This window comes from Phyllobates terribilis, unplaced genomic scaffold, assembly GCF_046119375.1.
Source record: "Phyllobates terribilis strain yellow unplaced genomic scaffold, ASM4611937v1 Scaffold_4__5_contigs__length_816908805, whole genome shotgun sequence".
NCBI classification, from domain to species: domain Eukaryota; kingdom Metazoa; phylum Chordata; class Amphibia; order Anura; family Dendrobatidae; genus Phyllobates; species Phyllobates terribilis.
The window spans coordinates 170,255,077-170,269,474 of NW_027362764.1; the positions used below are offsets into that span (position 1 = coordinate 170,255,077).

At 43.0% G+C, this 14,398-nt stretch overlaps 1 protein-coding gene across 5 annotated transcripts in view; it reads right to left on the minus strand.

Annotated features, from left to right (window-relative positions):
• Positions 1 to 8,755: 8,755 nt before the first annotated feature.
• The window catches only part of CPVL (carboxypeptidase vitellogenic like), a 99,395-nt gene continuing 93,752 nt past the window's right edge, over positions 8,756 to 14,398 (minus strand). For all 5 annotated transcript variants that reach the window (XM_073676570.1, XM_073676567.1, XM_073676569.1 and 2 more), the window contains exon 13: positions 8,756 to 8,977. In XM_073676570.1, coding sequence (XP_073532671.1) covers positions 8,861 to 8,977 — 117 coding nt within the window. In that variant the 3' untranslated portion in view covers positions 8,756 to 8,860. The remainder of the gene's footprint in view (positions 8,978 to 14,398) is intronic.

Sequence of the window (14,398 nt, forward strand, 5' to 3'; positions counted from 1 at the left end):
CACTTCCTGTCTCTTGTGACTGTGTTAACTCTTATAGTTGCTGGATGCTTTTCAAGCAATAGCACTGCTTCTGCATGTCACATTAATAATAAAATGCATGACTTAAATGACCATGATTAATGACCAGTTTCCAAAATAATAATAATCATATTTATTTTTTATATAGCGCCAACATATTCCGCAGTGCTTTACAAATATTATCATGGCTGTCCCCATTGGGGCTCACAATCTAAATTCCCTATCAGTATGTCTTTGGAGTGTGGGAGGAAACCGGAGAACCTGGAGGAAACCCACGCAAGCATGGGGAGAGCATACAAACTTGTTGCAGATGTTGTCTTTGGTGGGATTTGAACCCAGGACCCCAGCGCTGCAAGGCTAACCACTGAGCCACTGTGCTGCCCCTAAAAGATCCAATAGGCACCTATTTTTTATGGCCAGACAATAAAAGTAATGCAGCCTATTTTTTTGGATGGCACTAAAAAAAACAGATTGCAGCCAAAGAGAAGACATTTTAGGACACTTCCATTCCACAGGATCCATTCATTTGCATGGGGATATATTTTATCTCCTTTTTTTGTCATCTCAAGATGGATCCAAAAACAGAACTACTCTACGGGAACATAGCTTAATTTCCTCACCCCCCCCCCCCAACACAAGTCAATACAGCCTTCCCATTAGTTGTAGGAAATAATGAAGTTTATTGCAGCTCCGACTGATTCATTTAAATGAAGATGAGCCGCAATACCAGACACAGCCAGTATCAGACTGAAGAACATTGGGCCCACCAGAGGATTTGATTCTGAGGGCCCTCCTTTCTCCCCCACTCAAGAGCCCCATAGCAGCTGTAAGGTTTGCACTATGAACTCTCCTGAAGGAGAAGCCAGGGCCCACTGGAGGATTCTCCAGTTCTCTGGTGGGCCAGTCCAACACTGGACACAGCCCATGGACAAAAGTGGCGCTGTTGCATGTTCTTCTATTCTTCTACAACCCAAATAACATTGTTCAAACAATAAAAGCAGTTCTGTCAGAATGGTGATAGGTGTCAATTGAAAAGCCTAAGGGTTGGTTTATACGGTCCAACTGGCGACAAGATACCACGATCGATCGATGGGTAAACTTTTACCCATTGGATTGGTTGTCGTTTGAATGCCTGTTTCCACAGGAAAACCACAAGTAAATGATGTGCACTGACAAATCTATACTACGTCACTCATTGCTCACAGGCTGCCATAGCTCTCAGCAGTGCAAGTCCTGTTTACACAGGACATTGAACCAGAGAGAACGATGATCTTTTACGCTGCACAAAAGATCATTTCACTCAATGAACGAGCGTTTTGCTTATTCATTAGTCGATCGGTAGCCTGTTTACATGGCAAGATAATCATGAAACAAGTGTTTTTAATAACGCTTTTACATGATTATCTTGTATATATGCCCTTTAAGTCTATGTTCCAGTATGCCAAAATGCTACCTTTTTTTTCTGCAGGTGTCATCATCTCCAATAAATCCAAATAATAATTTGCTTTGATGAAGTTTTTGCAGCATTTTTCCCTTTTTTGATATGCGGGAACATGGTTTAAAAGGTTTCCATTTTCTTAAAAACCTTTCAAAAAGATAAAAAAATAATAATAATTGAGAAGTAGGCACACATCTGAAGGGGAATCTCCACTCAATGTTAAGAAGATGCCGTATTTGGAGGGGGGGAGCCTTCATGGCTCGCACACATGCTGATTTTCCAGTGAATTTAGAATTTATGTCTGAGGGAAGAATGCAACCTTAGTATGCAGAGTTCAGAAGGACAAGTAAACAGACAGCATTAAGCAACAGAAGCTCTGAAGCGGATAATAGTAAGAGCTCAATGAATGGAAACAACTTAAAGAGGGGGGCACAAAAAACACTGAATTAAAGAAGCACTCCCATCAAAGTTTATCCTCTTAATATATTGCAGTCATCATATTATACAGCATTGTGTACTTACAATTGCTCATTTTGCCCTTCTACCCAGCTAATTCTTCTCTTTTCTCTGTAGAAACAGGAAGTCTCTTGTCCCTGCATTTATCATCCCCCTCTTCAACTTCTGACCTAGCTGCTCCCTCCTCTCACCTACCTGCCAGGTACTTTTGCAGTGACATATGATTCATACTAGAAAAATTGACCTGCTACAAGACAGCAGGGCTGGGACAAAGTATTTTGGTGCCCTAGGCAGATGAAGGCAATGGTGCTCCCCCCCACTCACCCCAAAGTAAAGGAATGGGTCAGAGACTAAGGTGACAGGACCCCTAGTGCTCCTCCATCCCCCTTCAGATGGGTTAGGTAGCAAACTCTGATGACCTATTCCACTAGAATTGTTACCTTTTTCACAAAAAAAGTAATTGAATGTAAAAAAAAGTGGCGTACTTTCAGGGATGTGGCTTAAAGAGAACCTGTCAGCAGGATTTAGCCTATAAACTAAAGGCATGGCTATAATGACACTGTGATGCTGATTAATCTGATACCTGATGTGAAGGGATCCCACCAATGGCTGTTGATTACTCACCTTGTGAAGTTTTCAGAAAATGATGTCTTGTGTGTCTCGGGGCGGGACGTGGGGGCAAGGTCTTCTTCTGCTTTTCTGCCCCCCCCAACCAGCCTCCTTGGCTTCTTGTACAGGTCACTGATTATTCAGTGACCTGCTTCCTTTTTAACATTCCGCGCCGCCGCCATCATTGTGTGGACGGCACGTAAGCAGTGTGAGTCTGCGTCTTGTGTGCAGGATTTCAATAAAGTGGCGCAGATTGAGATTTCGGCTCAGTGAAAAATTCATACTATGATGGCCCCCATAGCACTTCATACAGTATTAAGGCCCACAAACAGCACCCCAAACAATATGATATTCACCACAGCCCCCTATCCAGTATGGTCACCATAGCCCCCAGTATAATGTTCTCCACAGCCCAATATACAGTACAGCTCCTCATATACTTTGCTGTCCCCCCTCAGCCCCTCATTTCACGGCCCCCTGCACAGTCCCTCATTTTTTTCCCAACCTTCTGCACAGCCCCTCATTTTATTCCTCCACATCTGCACAGCCCCTCTTTTTATTCCCCCATCTGCAAAGCCCCTCTTTTTATTCCCCTTTGCATAATAATATAATAAAAAAAACTTATACTCACCTAATCCAGGCTCCCAGTACATGGTCTACTCTTCTATGAAGTGCAGCAGTGGGCGCTGGACGGCGCTATGATGTCACGCCATTGCGCCATCCAACGTACCTTGCGTGCGGCTTCATCAACAATGAGCAAGCCGGAAGTGGCCTGCTTTCTGCTGGAGTTTGCAGCGGAGCAGGGGGCTGATTACAGCTCCTTTGCTCCTGTAATGTGCAGCGCTGACATCAATTGTATTCGTGTCTGACAGACAAGAATACAATTGAGTGCAGGAAGAGAGCGACGGCTGAGGCGCAGGCAGAGAGAGGGATGAGCGATGTTAGTGATTGACACTACTCCCCTATGTGCCTGCGCTGCCGCCATCACTGTGCTGAATGCTTGCAGCTGGAGGAAGGTGTCGGGCGGCCGCAGGCATTCAGCAATGTTTAGTTCAAAGTGTGCCCCTCTTGGGTAGGCAGGAAGTAGCGCCCTAGGCAAGTGTCTACCCTTTTGTCCCGGTCCTGCAAGAGAGTCTGAGAAGAGGAGATACACATGTCTGTCAGTTACTGAGCTCAATTCCCTCAATATCCGTGGATGAATACCATCGGACCCGGGGATTTGTCAATGTTTAATTTGCTCAGAAGCAGGCTTACTTCATATCAATCTAGTTATATCAGGTGGTGAACTTTGATTTTTGTCTTGTTGAATGATCACTAGAACAGTCAGTAAATTGGTGAACAAAGATGAAAAGTGCCTGTTTAATATCTCAGCCTTTTATTTTTCCTCTATAATTATCATGTTATTATTATCATCTTTTAAGGGGCCGATATCATCCATTTTTTTCTTTTGGCACATCATAGACCTAATGGAAAAGAGAAGAATTAGCTGGGTAGAAGGGCAAAATGAACAATTGTAAGTACACAGTGCTATATAATGTGATGATTGCAATATATTAAGGGGATATGCATTTTAATAGGAGTGCTTGTCTCATTGTATGAAAAACTACAAAAGCTAGACTGCTTTTATTTTATACAGATGACGCAGACCAGTAGCTACCGCGGAGAAGGAGGAAGGGGGTCAGAGGGTGCAGTTGCCCCAGACCCTACGCTTGTAGGGGCCTACCTGTTGCTACTGCTGTCAAGCATATCAGTGTGTGGAGCGCGTCGATAGTTAATCTCTGCAGTAGAGCAAGGAGACACGATCTCCCTACACTACCACGCTCTGTTCTGTACACCATAGGTCTTTAAGTCTGCTGTCTACAGAACAGCAGGTGATGCGCCGGCGCATGCACAGGACTTCAGAGTCCAGGTGTTGTGACGTCATTGTGCCACGCTGGGACTCTGATGTCCTGTGTGTGCGATGACAGCATGTTGATCCACCTGTGCCAGAAGATTCATCGGGATCCTGGCTTAGGTGAGTATAGGATGTTTTGTATTTTATTTAAAACCTGTGGTGTGATTGTGGTAAAAAAGTTGTGATAAAGTTTGGAGGCCCCTCAGTGTTGGGGCTACTGTGGGGTGCCCCCTCATACAGTGTGAGGGCCCCCTCATACAGCAAGGAAGCTAATCCTGGGGCCATTATACAGTTTGAGGGCTACTGTGAGGGACATCATACAGTGTAGGGACTACTGTGGGTACCATCATACAGTGTAGGGGCTACTGTGGGTGTCATCTTACAGTGTGGGAACTATTTTGAGGGCCATCATACCCTGTGGAGGCTACTTTAAGGGCCATCATACATGTGGAGGCCCCTATACAGTGTATAAATTATTATGCTGTGTTTTGGGGGAGCTGTGGTGACAAAATACTATTTACAGGGGAGCTGTAGGGGTATTATACTGTGCATACGGGAGCTGTGGGTCCAGAATACTGTAAATCGGGGAATTGTGGGGGGCATTATACTAAGCATGGGGTCACTGTGGAACCATCGTACTGTATGCAGAGGAGTTGTGGGACCATTTTACTCTGTGTAGGGGCATCATACAGCATATAGGGGAGCTGTATATGGGGGGGTTAAGTGAACACTTAAAAATAATGCTTCTTAAGGGGGAACTCACTATTGTGACCGTCAAAAGGTGCACATGGGGTATTATCCCTTTCTAGGGATAAATGTGGACACTGTTTTTCTAGATAGCAATTTTACCATGTAGGGGGCACAAAGGAGGAAATTTACTATATAAGGGGAACAGTGGTGGCATTATTATGTGGGCAGTAAGAGAAGCGCTGTTTTTGTACCACACAGCAGGTGCAGTAAGAGGGACACATGGCAGCAGCGGCTCAGTATTGGGGTATCAGCAGGATGAGGAGTTTGTGCAGGTTGGGAATAGATGGGGACGGTGCTGGAAATGTGAGAAGTCAAATGTGTCTTTGTTGTAATCTCTGCAAAAGAGTCGTGGCTGTTAAGCCCCCATCACACTAAGCGAGATCGCTGCTGAGTCACAAGTTTTGTGACGCAGCAGCGACCTTGCTACGTTTGACACGTAGCAGCGACCAGGCCCCTGCTGTGAGATCGCTGGTCGAGTCGAAATGGCCTGGACCATTTTTTGATCGTTGAGGACCCGCTGGGTAGCATGCATCGGTGTTTGACACTTCGCTGTTTGTCGCTCGTTGGCGACTCAGAACTGAGACACATAGGCGTTCATTTGCGTTGCATCATTATACGGGTCGTCGTATCGTTGCTGCGTCGTTGGGAAGATCTGTCTGTTTGACATCTCACCAGCGACCACATAGCGACGCAGCAACGATCCCTGCCAGGTCGTATCGTTGTCGGGATCTCTGTGGAGTCGCTAAGTGTTTACCGGGCCTTAAGAAGTTGTCAGGGTCAGACTGAGCAAGATGGAAAAAGACAGGAATAGTGAACGACTCCATCAGAAAGAACGTCAGCTGTAAGCCACTATAACTGTACTGTGATCTCTATTATCTGCAGGACTTATATCTACCACTATATGTCACCATATGGCGGCAACATCAGTGTTGGTCTTATTTTCAGTAACAGTGCGGTCATCTGCTGAGGTTCTCCTATACCCACAACTAGGGTAATCAGGGTTACCTGGTTTTGGTAACCCTGATGCTGACGCCCACCACCACCACCACTCCACACACACTGCTCCTACTCCAGTGATTATGGCGTGGAGTGGCATAATGTATGATAGCCAGACTCCTCTATTCTCCATTGCAGGTACACTACATTTATTTGGTCAGGGAACCAGTGGTACAGCCATTTCTCCAGCATTCCAGGCATCATTTTTTTCTTCTTAACACGACTGTTCAAACCAAGCACAGTGTTTTATGGTGGGGCCCAGCATTTAAATGCACCTTCCCACCTGCTTGTTTTTTTTTATTTATCTCCATCATTTTCTGACTATGAAGCCAGAGCTGTTAAAGAAGAGGTGGGGAGGGGTGATTGAGGGAAAACAAGCATGTAGGAAGGTGTAATAAAATGAGGACTGACCCTGCCATGAAGAACCGAGCACTTGCACTTGGTTTGGACAGTCATTGTGTGCTGACAGAGTGCCTTTAAAAGTGCTACCATGACTTGCAGAGTCTCTAATATAATCTATCGGTCATTGGGATGTCATTGGTCATCACTTGCGTGCTTAAGTGCATTCAGTTAGGCAGGACAGTCCTCAATCATTAATAACTTCATTGATAGCACACAGGGCGTGTAAGTGTGTATTACTGTGTAATATTCCTGGCACTTATACTCAGTTTATTCCATACTAGCTGTGGCTCAGTCTAGTTATATGGAAAAGAAAGAGCGCACATTTATAAAATAGTTAATTTCACAATGCTTGTGGGTATACAATATTTTTTGTTGTTCCATTGTCTGTGTAGATATAGAGATTGTCTGGTTTGCCAAATCTAGAACACGCACCGTATAATTGTTCATGTGAGAAGCAATATGTGTCTAGATTTAAACCGCACAGTTCTAAAGATTGCAAACGCCAATCGAATTGTATTATATAGATATATATCAGATAGGGCAATGCTGGAGCTGTTGATAGTTGTGCCCATCAGGCAGGCATGGTGGGAGCCTGTACCCTGTGACCCCTGAAGGCCTGTACTCTACACAGGTTACTAAAGAAGTCGGTACTTGCTGGCAGGTGTCACAATGGATCCAGTCATGTCAGATTGCTAGTTATGCAATTCCCTAATACAGAGGGAATGTGACAGGAGGGGGCACAGAGGAGAAGGGGGTGGTGATCCTCTTGAAATGTCCCGGGCCGGTACTGGCCAGATCACAGCACCGCTCCCGCCTGTTGCAGTGTGATTTGCACTCACTCGCTATTTGCCTACTGCTGCGAGGCTCTGGCCCAGCTCAGCGCCCAGAGCAGAGGCTGCGGCCTGTGCCTCTCCGTGCAGCCTCCCTCCCCCGCTTGTGGTTGCGCAGTCGAAAATAAGACTCCCCTGATGGAGAAGAAGCCGCAGCAGCAGCGATGCCGGAGAGCAGAGGCGGTGATTGTGATGAGCAGTAGTGTCTTACGGCCTCGAACAGACAGTCTCATCATTCCCCTACCCCCAACGGGGAAACGAAAGGAGAAGAGCCCAGGCAGCGGGTGAAGGAGAGGGAGAAGGGTTTATGAATGAGATGTCACAAGGGAGGAGGGGGGGGGGTCAGCCTGGGACTGAGCTCGTAACACCCTCCTCTCGCTGTTGCTTTTAATGTCCAACAGCTGGTATATAAAAACATGCATTTATTCGAATGCAACGTTGTGTCAAAATTCCAAAGCAATCGGTGAAGAATTTTTGGAGATAAGATTTTGAACAAACGAACATTTACATTTTTATTTATATAGATTAACATTCATTTAGAAGTTTCCATAGCATTTATATCGATCCTGTGGTTTCTGTAACGCCACAAATTTCCATTCGTTAGGTGCTGCAATTTCAACGTTTAGTGTTGCACCAGTGTGTTATTAGGCCACGTACTCTTGATAGGTACTGTATTTCGAGCCTCAGCAGCTTCATTCCCAGTAATGAGCTTCACCTACCTCCTGCATCGGCACATGATTAGAGAAATGTGAGAGGAGGCTGGCTGACAGCACATTTCAATAGTTAAGCCAGCTCCCTTCTCTTTCTATACATCTGCTATAATCTAAAAGTTAAGCCAGCCCCTGATTGAATTAGTAATCATGAGTCTGGTCATGTGTTGACTCAACAGCCAGAGATATTTAGCCAATGAGCGACTGTTCATGCCCCACATATTAATCTTTGTCAGAGTTTAGAAATTAATTTAAAGGCTCACCTTTAAATCATTGTGCAAGGCTAGGCACAACCCTATTAAACATATGGGGTGCTGCGAGATGTACTTTATACTCTGCTTGTCGGCTGAAGTGCTACACCGAACAATGGATTCAGGAAATCTTTCAAGAAAAAAGGGAGGGGACATCCAAGGGCGAACTACACCACACGCCTTAAGATCAGCGATGCTTTATTAGTAGAAAGTCTAAATGCGTTTGAAAAAAAAAAAAATAAATAAAACTCAAAACAAATTCTTGTCATTCTAATATGTTAAAAGAATTGGAAATATAGATCCTCTTATCACACTTCAACCACTTTTCCACTGGTACAGTATTTGACCCATCCTAAGAACCATAGACAGACATCTACACAAAATTTCATGTAAAAACAAAAAAAAAACAAAAAAAAAAACTTCTTACAAAAAAGAATTTTTATTAATATTTACTCTTCCAACTCAAAACTTTACTGTTAATGAAAAAGTGACCCATTGATATTGAATTACAACACATTCTCACAATCCAAGGCCTTACAGTTACTTATAAACCTGTCAATCAACACAAACGATCTTTCAGGCTGGTCATATGGAAGAATGTGGCCACCTCCCCTGACTATTACCTAGAAGAAAAAGAAAATGGATTAATTCAGTAGTAATAGAAGCAATCAATGAATGGAGTCAATACAAGTACATCGGAAACAGACAATTTTCTTAGCATGCAACCACATCAAATAATCATTGGGGGCCACAGAGTAGATTGTGTGTGAAAATTTTTGCCACACTAAAAAGCTGCAGTCAGATGTTGGCTATAAGTCAGTATGAAGCCAGGTTCCCTCTTCCCTTGTAGTGTAAAAGTTACCAGTTCAAGCAAAGACAAAGTGGATGTGCTTTCATGTCTGCACCAAAATATCACACATTTCCATATAATTTTACATTGGGCGCCCCAGTGGAGACCAGTGATGTCTAAAGCGCTGTGGAATTAATAGCGCTCTATAAAAGTAAAATAAGGGAAGCAGATTAGCTCCGTTTATTATGGGATCTGTCTGAATTACATTTCGGGTCAGTTTTTTTTTTTTTTTTTTTTAAAGGAGGAGAAGTAGAAAGTTCTGCATGTTGCACTTTGTTTTTCTACCTTGGTGAACCCCTTTTAAGATCACTTATTCTAGCCTCTTCTAGTAAGACAAAACAGATTCAGTTCAAGAGGAATAAAATAATATTCAACATTAAAGCGCCTAGCAATATTCCAACAATCTACACAATGTCCTTACACTAGTCCCTCAACTCTTATTCTTCACATCCCCCTACATTCCTAAATTACAACCAGCCTACATGAGATAATTACTCCACAAAACCTGTACAAATACAGCCACTTCCCATAGCTACACTGATGCTGTACAGATGTAGAAGAGTAGGTCATGTAGAGCCATGTGCCAAAATATCAGACAGGTTTTGGTTTTCCAGTTGCAGGTATCTATTATCCATCAAGATAAATGCAGAGAAGACCTTGGTGGACCTATCTAGGCTTGCACAAGATGGATGAACGATCTGTAGGAAGATTGATGCAGTCGCCATGGCTCAAGAGAGCCGAAAGTTGTAAAAAAAAAATAATTAGCTCCACTGGTATCTTCTGCACACCGGAATAACTGGCAAATGATAAAAAAGTGAACACTGCTTGAGAAGGTTTTTTCTATATCTCTGGAAATGTAGCAAAGACTGCCATATGTATAAGTTAAGTGAAGACCTTGGTTTCAACTATAGTAAAAGTAGAAAAAAGGACTTCACACCTGAACTCAAAATATCTCAGAAGCATCTGCACCGATGGTAAATCGCCTCCTCTACATGGAAGGTAAGCAGCCACTTGTGGTGGCGCATAGCATTGTGTACAGTTAACTCGTAAAATGAGAAAAACAAAGATTGGCATGGCTGGAGGGAGCAGATGTGTAACCAGTGGCCTTTTTATTAACCACAAGAGCTGTACACATGGAGCAAACATCTGCCAGCCAAACGGCCTGACAGCACACTAACATCCAGTGTTCATCAAACAAAAGGTAACTCCAACTGTGGAGTCCGGGCCAATTAATCTGTGACCCACATTTCCTGTCTGACCTGAGGACTGGGGGGGTAGTGAAGAACAATGAATGGTCATTACCTCAACCACATCTTTAAGATACAGCCATTTAATGTACATTTTATACAGAAACTATACCTCTAAAAGCACGGTTTAGTATATTACACAAGGCAGTTTTCGATAACAGTGGAACTGATCCATAATCTTCTAGGAATTCCATTCTTGCACTTTTCTGAGCAACTCTATTTTTTAAAATGCCTTATGGCCAGGCTTTAATATTAAAGATCTCTTGTGGGAATGATCACAGGGCTTTTCTATTGGTTTCAGTGACTTTGGCCTCTTGTTAGGGTCTCAGTCTGGAACCCCATCAGATGCCAAGCAGAAAACAGCTCCCCAAGAGTCAGGAAAGGCCTTCAGAGTTAGGAGGTATGCAAATTCAGGATATTTCATTCCACATGCTACACAAACTTACTGTTAGACAAAGTTTCACATTTAGCAACCAGATGTTAGCAATAAAAGGCAAAATGTGACTTTCTTCCAGGATGATTATTTCGAAGAAAAAGCCTCAGTAATTAAAAAATTAAAGACATCCCCCACTTCATGGAACTGCAGAGATCAAAATTGCTTCCAACTACAAACCATAAACTATTTAAAAAGGGGAGGATTCAACAACTCGCTGTATGTTAGCAAGTTGCACCCTTCCAGATTGCTTCCTGCAGCAGGCGATGGCATCACTAATGCATCGCCTGGGCAGCTGTAGATGCAGGCAAGCACTTCTACAATGTAGGTGCTCCAAATGTCCAGAATATGCGCTTGTGCACAAATTGTATAGCCCAGAAAACACCATTAATGGTTGTTCATTATTGGGCAAACATTTCTGCATTGCTCCAATCACACTGCAGTTTCCCAAATCCATACAGTGCACAAGATGCACGGTCAGGATTCCACTGTTGCCAGATAGAACAGTCATCAATAGTATGAGAAGTTTTTCATCAGTTTCGCTCATTAGCAAATTTTCCTGTTTATCGCAATGTTCTAGCTGGCAGGTGGCCACAAGTATGTGATTTGCATTAAGAGCACTGGGGCTGGCAACAGTGGAATCCTGATTGTGTGCCATTTGCAGTGAAACAGTCACTGTAGAAGTTTATGTTAACCCTAGAAAACCTCTAAAGGCTGCACAATTTTGCAGGCAAGCAACGTTATTATTAAAACTGCCACTAACAAATCAGTTTGAAAACAGTTGCTGAACTGCAAGACAAATGTCATTTTTGCACCTTGTGGTCTTCAATGCGCTATAGGATTCCAAGCAGTTTCTTGTTTTTGCGGCTCCTCATTTTGGAAAAAAGTTAGGCCTTCCTACATCATAATAACTTTACAAGCTTTATTATACAGACTATGTACTTTTGCCTTTTGAAAAAGTATACTGTGCAGACCCAAAACAAGCAGGCAGCTGTCTAAATGGGCAAGTAGGTCATAGGAAGCTGAATAAAATGATACCTTGATCTCTGCGATCCGATCCTTTATTACAGAGAAATCCATTTAGTGGCTGAAATACATTGAATGGAGCTGCACAGTGTAGCTCTGTTCAATGGGTTTACATTCAGCTGCCACTAAAGCCTAGGACAGCTGATCTGTGGGTGTGCCGAATGTTGGCCCCCCATATATGTTTTGCTTATAGGTGTTAATGAGCTGTTAATATCTATGGGCCAGACACCGATCTCCCTGAGAATATGTCTCCATAGATTTTAAATGAAACAAGGGGGGGGGGGGGGTTACAGACATGAGACATGTAGCTAACAGAACAAAACTAACAACCCTGATGTAACTAAATAAGTAAAAAGCAAAAGTGCATTTAAATAAACAGGCTTCTCAGTAACAGTTTTTGATCAAAAATAGCACAAAAGCCATCCCACCACGTCACGGTGACTACTCGGGACAGTACCTACGCTGTCGAATATTAAAAAACCATACCATGTGTCAGAGTTGACCTCAGTGTGTGAATAAAGACAGACAAAGGAACGGGGTCTTGAACTGTGGACACCAGCTTTGGGAAGCTGGTTAAGTTACAGCAAGGTTTGTTAATTTTATTTTCTTGTAGGGTTTGTCTCATTTATGGCCATTGTGAACATGTGTTTAAGTGCTGCATGTATACCAATTTAGAAACAAAAATAGAGCTTGGTTTAACAGTAGAACTGGACTTTTTCTCCTAACAAACATTTGCTGCAGCTCTCACAGCTCTGCTGTATTACACCCTGTCTGCCTGTGAGCTGGAAGCTGAGAGGAGTCTGCAGATGTGTCAGGTATAAATCACACAGCTCTGCAGCGAGATCAGGAGAGCAGAGAGAGGCCATCACTCACCACACTGGTAATGCCCCCTTATATTAAAAATAAGCTCTGGAGGCATGGAGCCAATTCCTTTGTTTTATAGATTGCTTCTATACTTCGGTATAAGTTGCATAAATTTGTAAAGACCAAAACGTATTAAAATGGGTTGTACCAATTAAACATTTACAAGACCATCAAGACAAGATTTCAGGGCTGTAAAAATTCTTCCAATCAAATGGATCCTCAATTATCACAAGAATTACTTCCTTGGATCAAAGGTGTAAAAATAATGAAACATGTATGTGAAGAAAAATTTGTTTTTAAGGAGCTGCCACTTTTTTTCTTAAACAATTCCACTACAGAAAATATATATTCAGTCGGAGACTAATTTACTGAAGTATTTCCATGTGTTGTTCATTACAACAGAAAATACCAGTTTTATCTCTGTCTCTATGGCTTCTCTTTCATTAATGCTACTACCATCTTGGCATTTTTTAATTTGTCAATCCAAATATTTACTCAAACTTGTTTGTATATGGTGAAACTTGTTTGTGCAAGGATCAGGATGGAGCCAAACTGCCCATTTATCCACACAAATCTAGGCTCTTATTCAGTCACCAGGATTAGAACAGTATGCAAGAAAAACAAAAACCTAAAACAGATATGGAAAAATAAGTTTGAGAAATTGTTTATGGTCAAATTCTGTTTTAGCATGCCAGAAACGGCACGCTTGGAGACCAACCAGTGTGACTCTTTAGGAGAGAGTGCCACCACCTTCTTGGCTCCTCTGGTAGTTTGCAGTACCAAGTTTCCTTGAACATTAAACTTTAAAATATGTTTTTATTAACTAGAGTAGAGTTTAAAAAACCTATTCCTCTCAACCATGAGGAACTGTAAAGAAACGCAAGAGTGCAATAGGGTCTTGTCCAGGTTAAAAGTACACTGCTCAAAAAAATAAAGGGAACACTCAAATAACACATCCTAGATCTGAATGAAATATTCTCATTGAATACTTTGCTCTGTACAAAGTTGAATGTGCTGACAACAAAATCACACAAAAATCATCCATGGAAATCAAATTTATTAACCAATGGAGGCCTGGATTTGGAGTCACCCCCAAAATTAAAGTGGAAAAAACACACTACAGGCTGATACATCAAAGTTGGAATGTCCTTAAAACAAGTCAAAATGAGGCTCAGTATTGTATGTGGCCTCCTCGTGCCTGTATGACCTCCCTACAATGCCTGAGCATGCTCCTGATGAGGTTGCGGATGGTCTCCTGTGGGATCTCCTCCCAGACCTGGACTAAAGCATCCGCCAACTCCTGGACAGTCTGTGGTGCAACGTGACGTTGGTGGATGGAGCGAAACATGATGTCCCAGATGTGCTCAATCGGATTCAGGTCTGGGGAACGGGCGGGCCAGTCCATAGCTTCAATGACTTCATCTTGCAGGAACTGCTGACACACTCCAGCCACATGAGGTCTGGCATTGTCCTGCATTAGGAGGAACCCAGGGCCAACCGCACCAGCATATGGTCTCACAAGGGGTCTGAGGATCTCATCTCGGTACCTAATGGCAGTCAGGCTACATCTGGCGAGCACATGGTTGGCTGTGCGGCCCTCCAAAGAAATGCAACCCCAAACCAT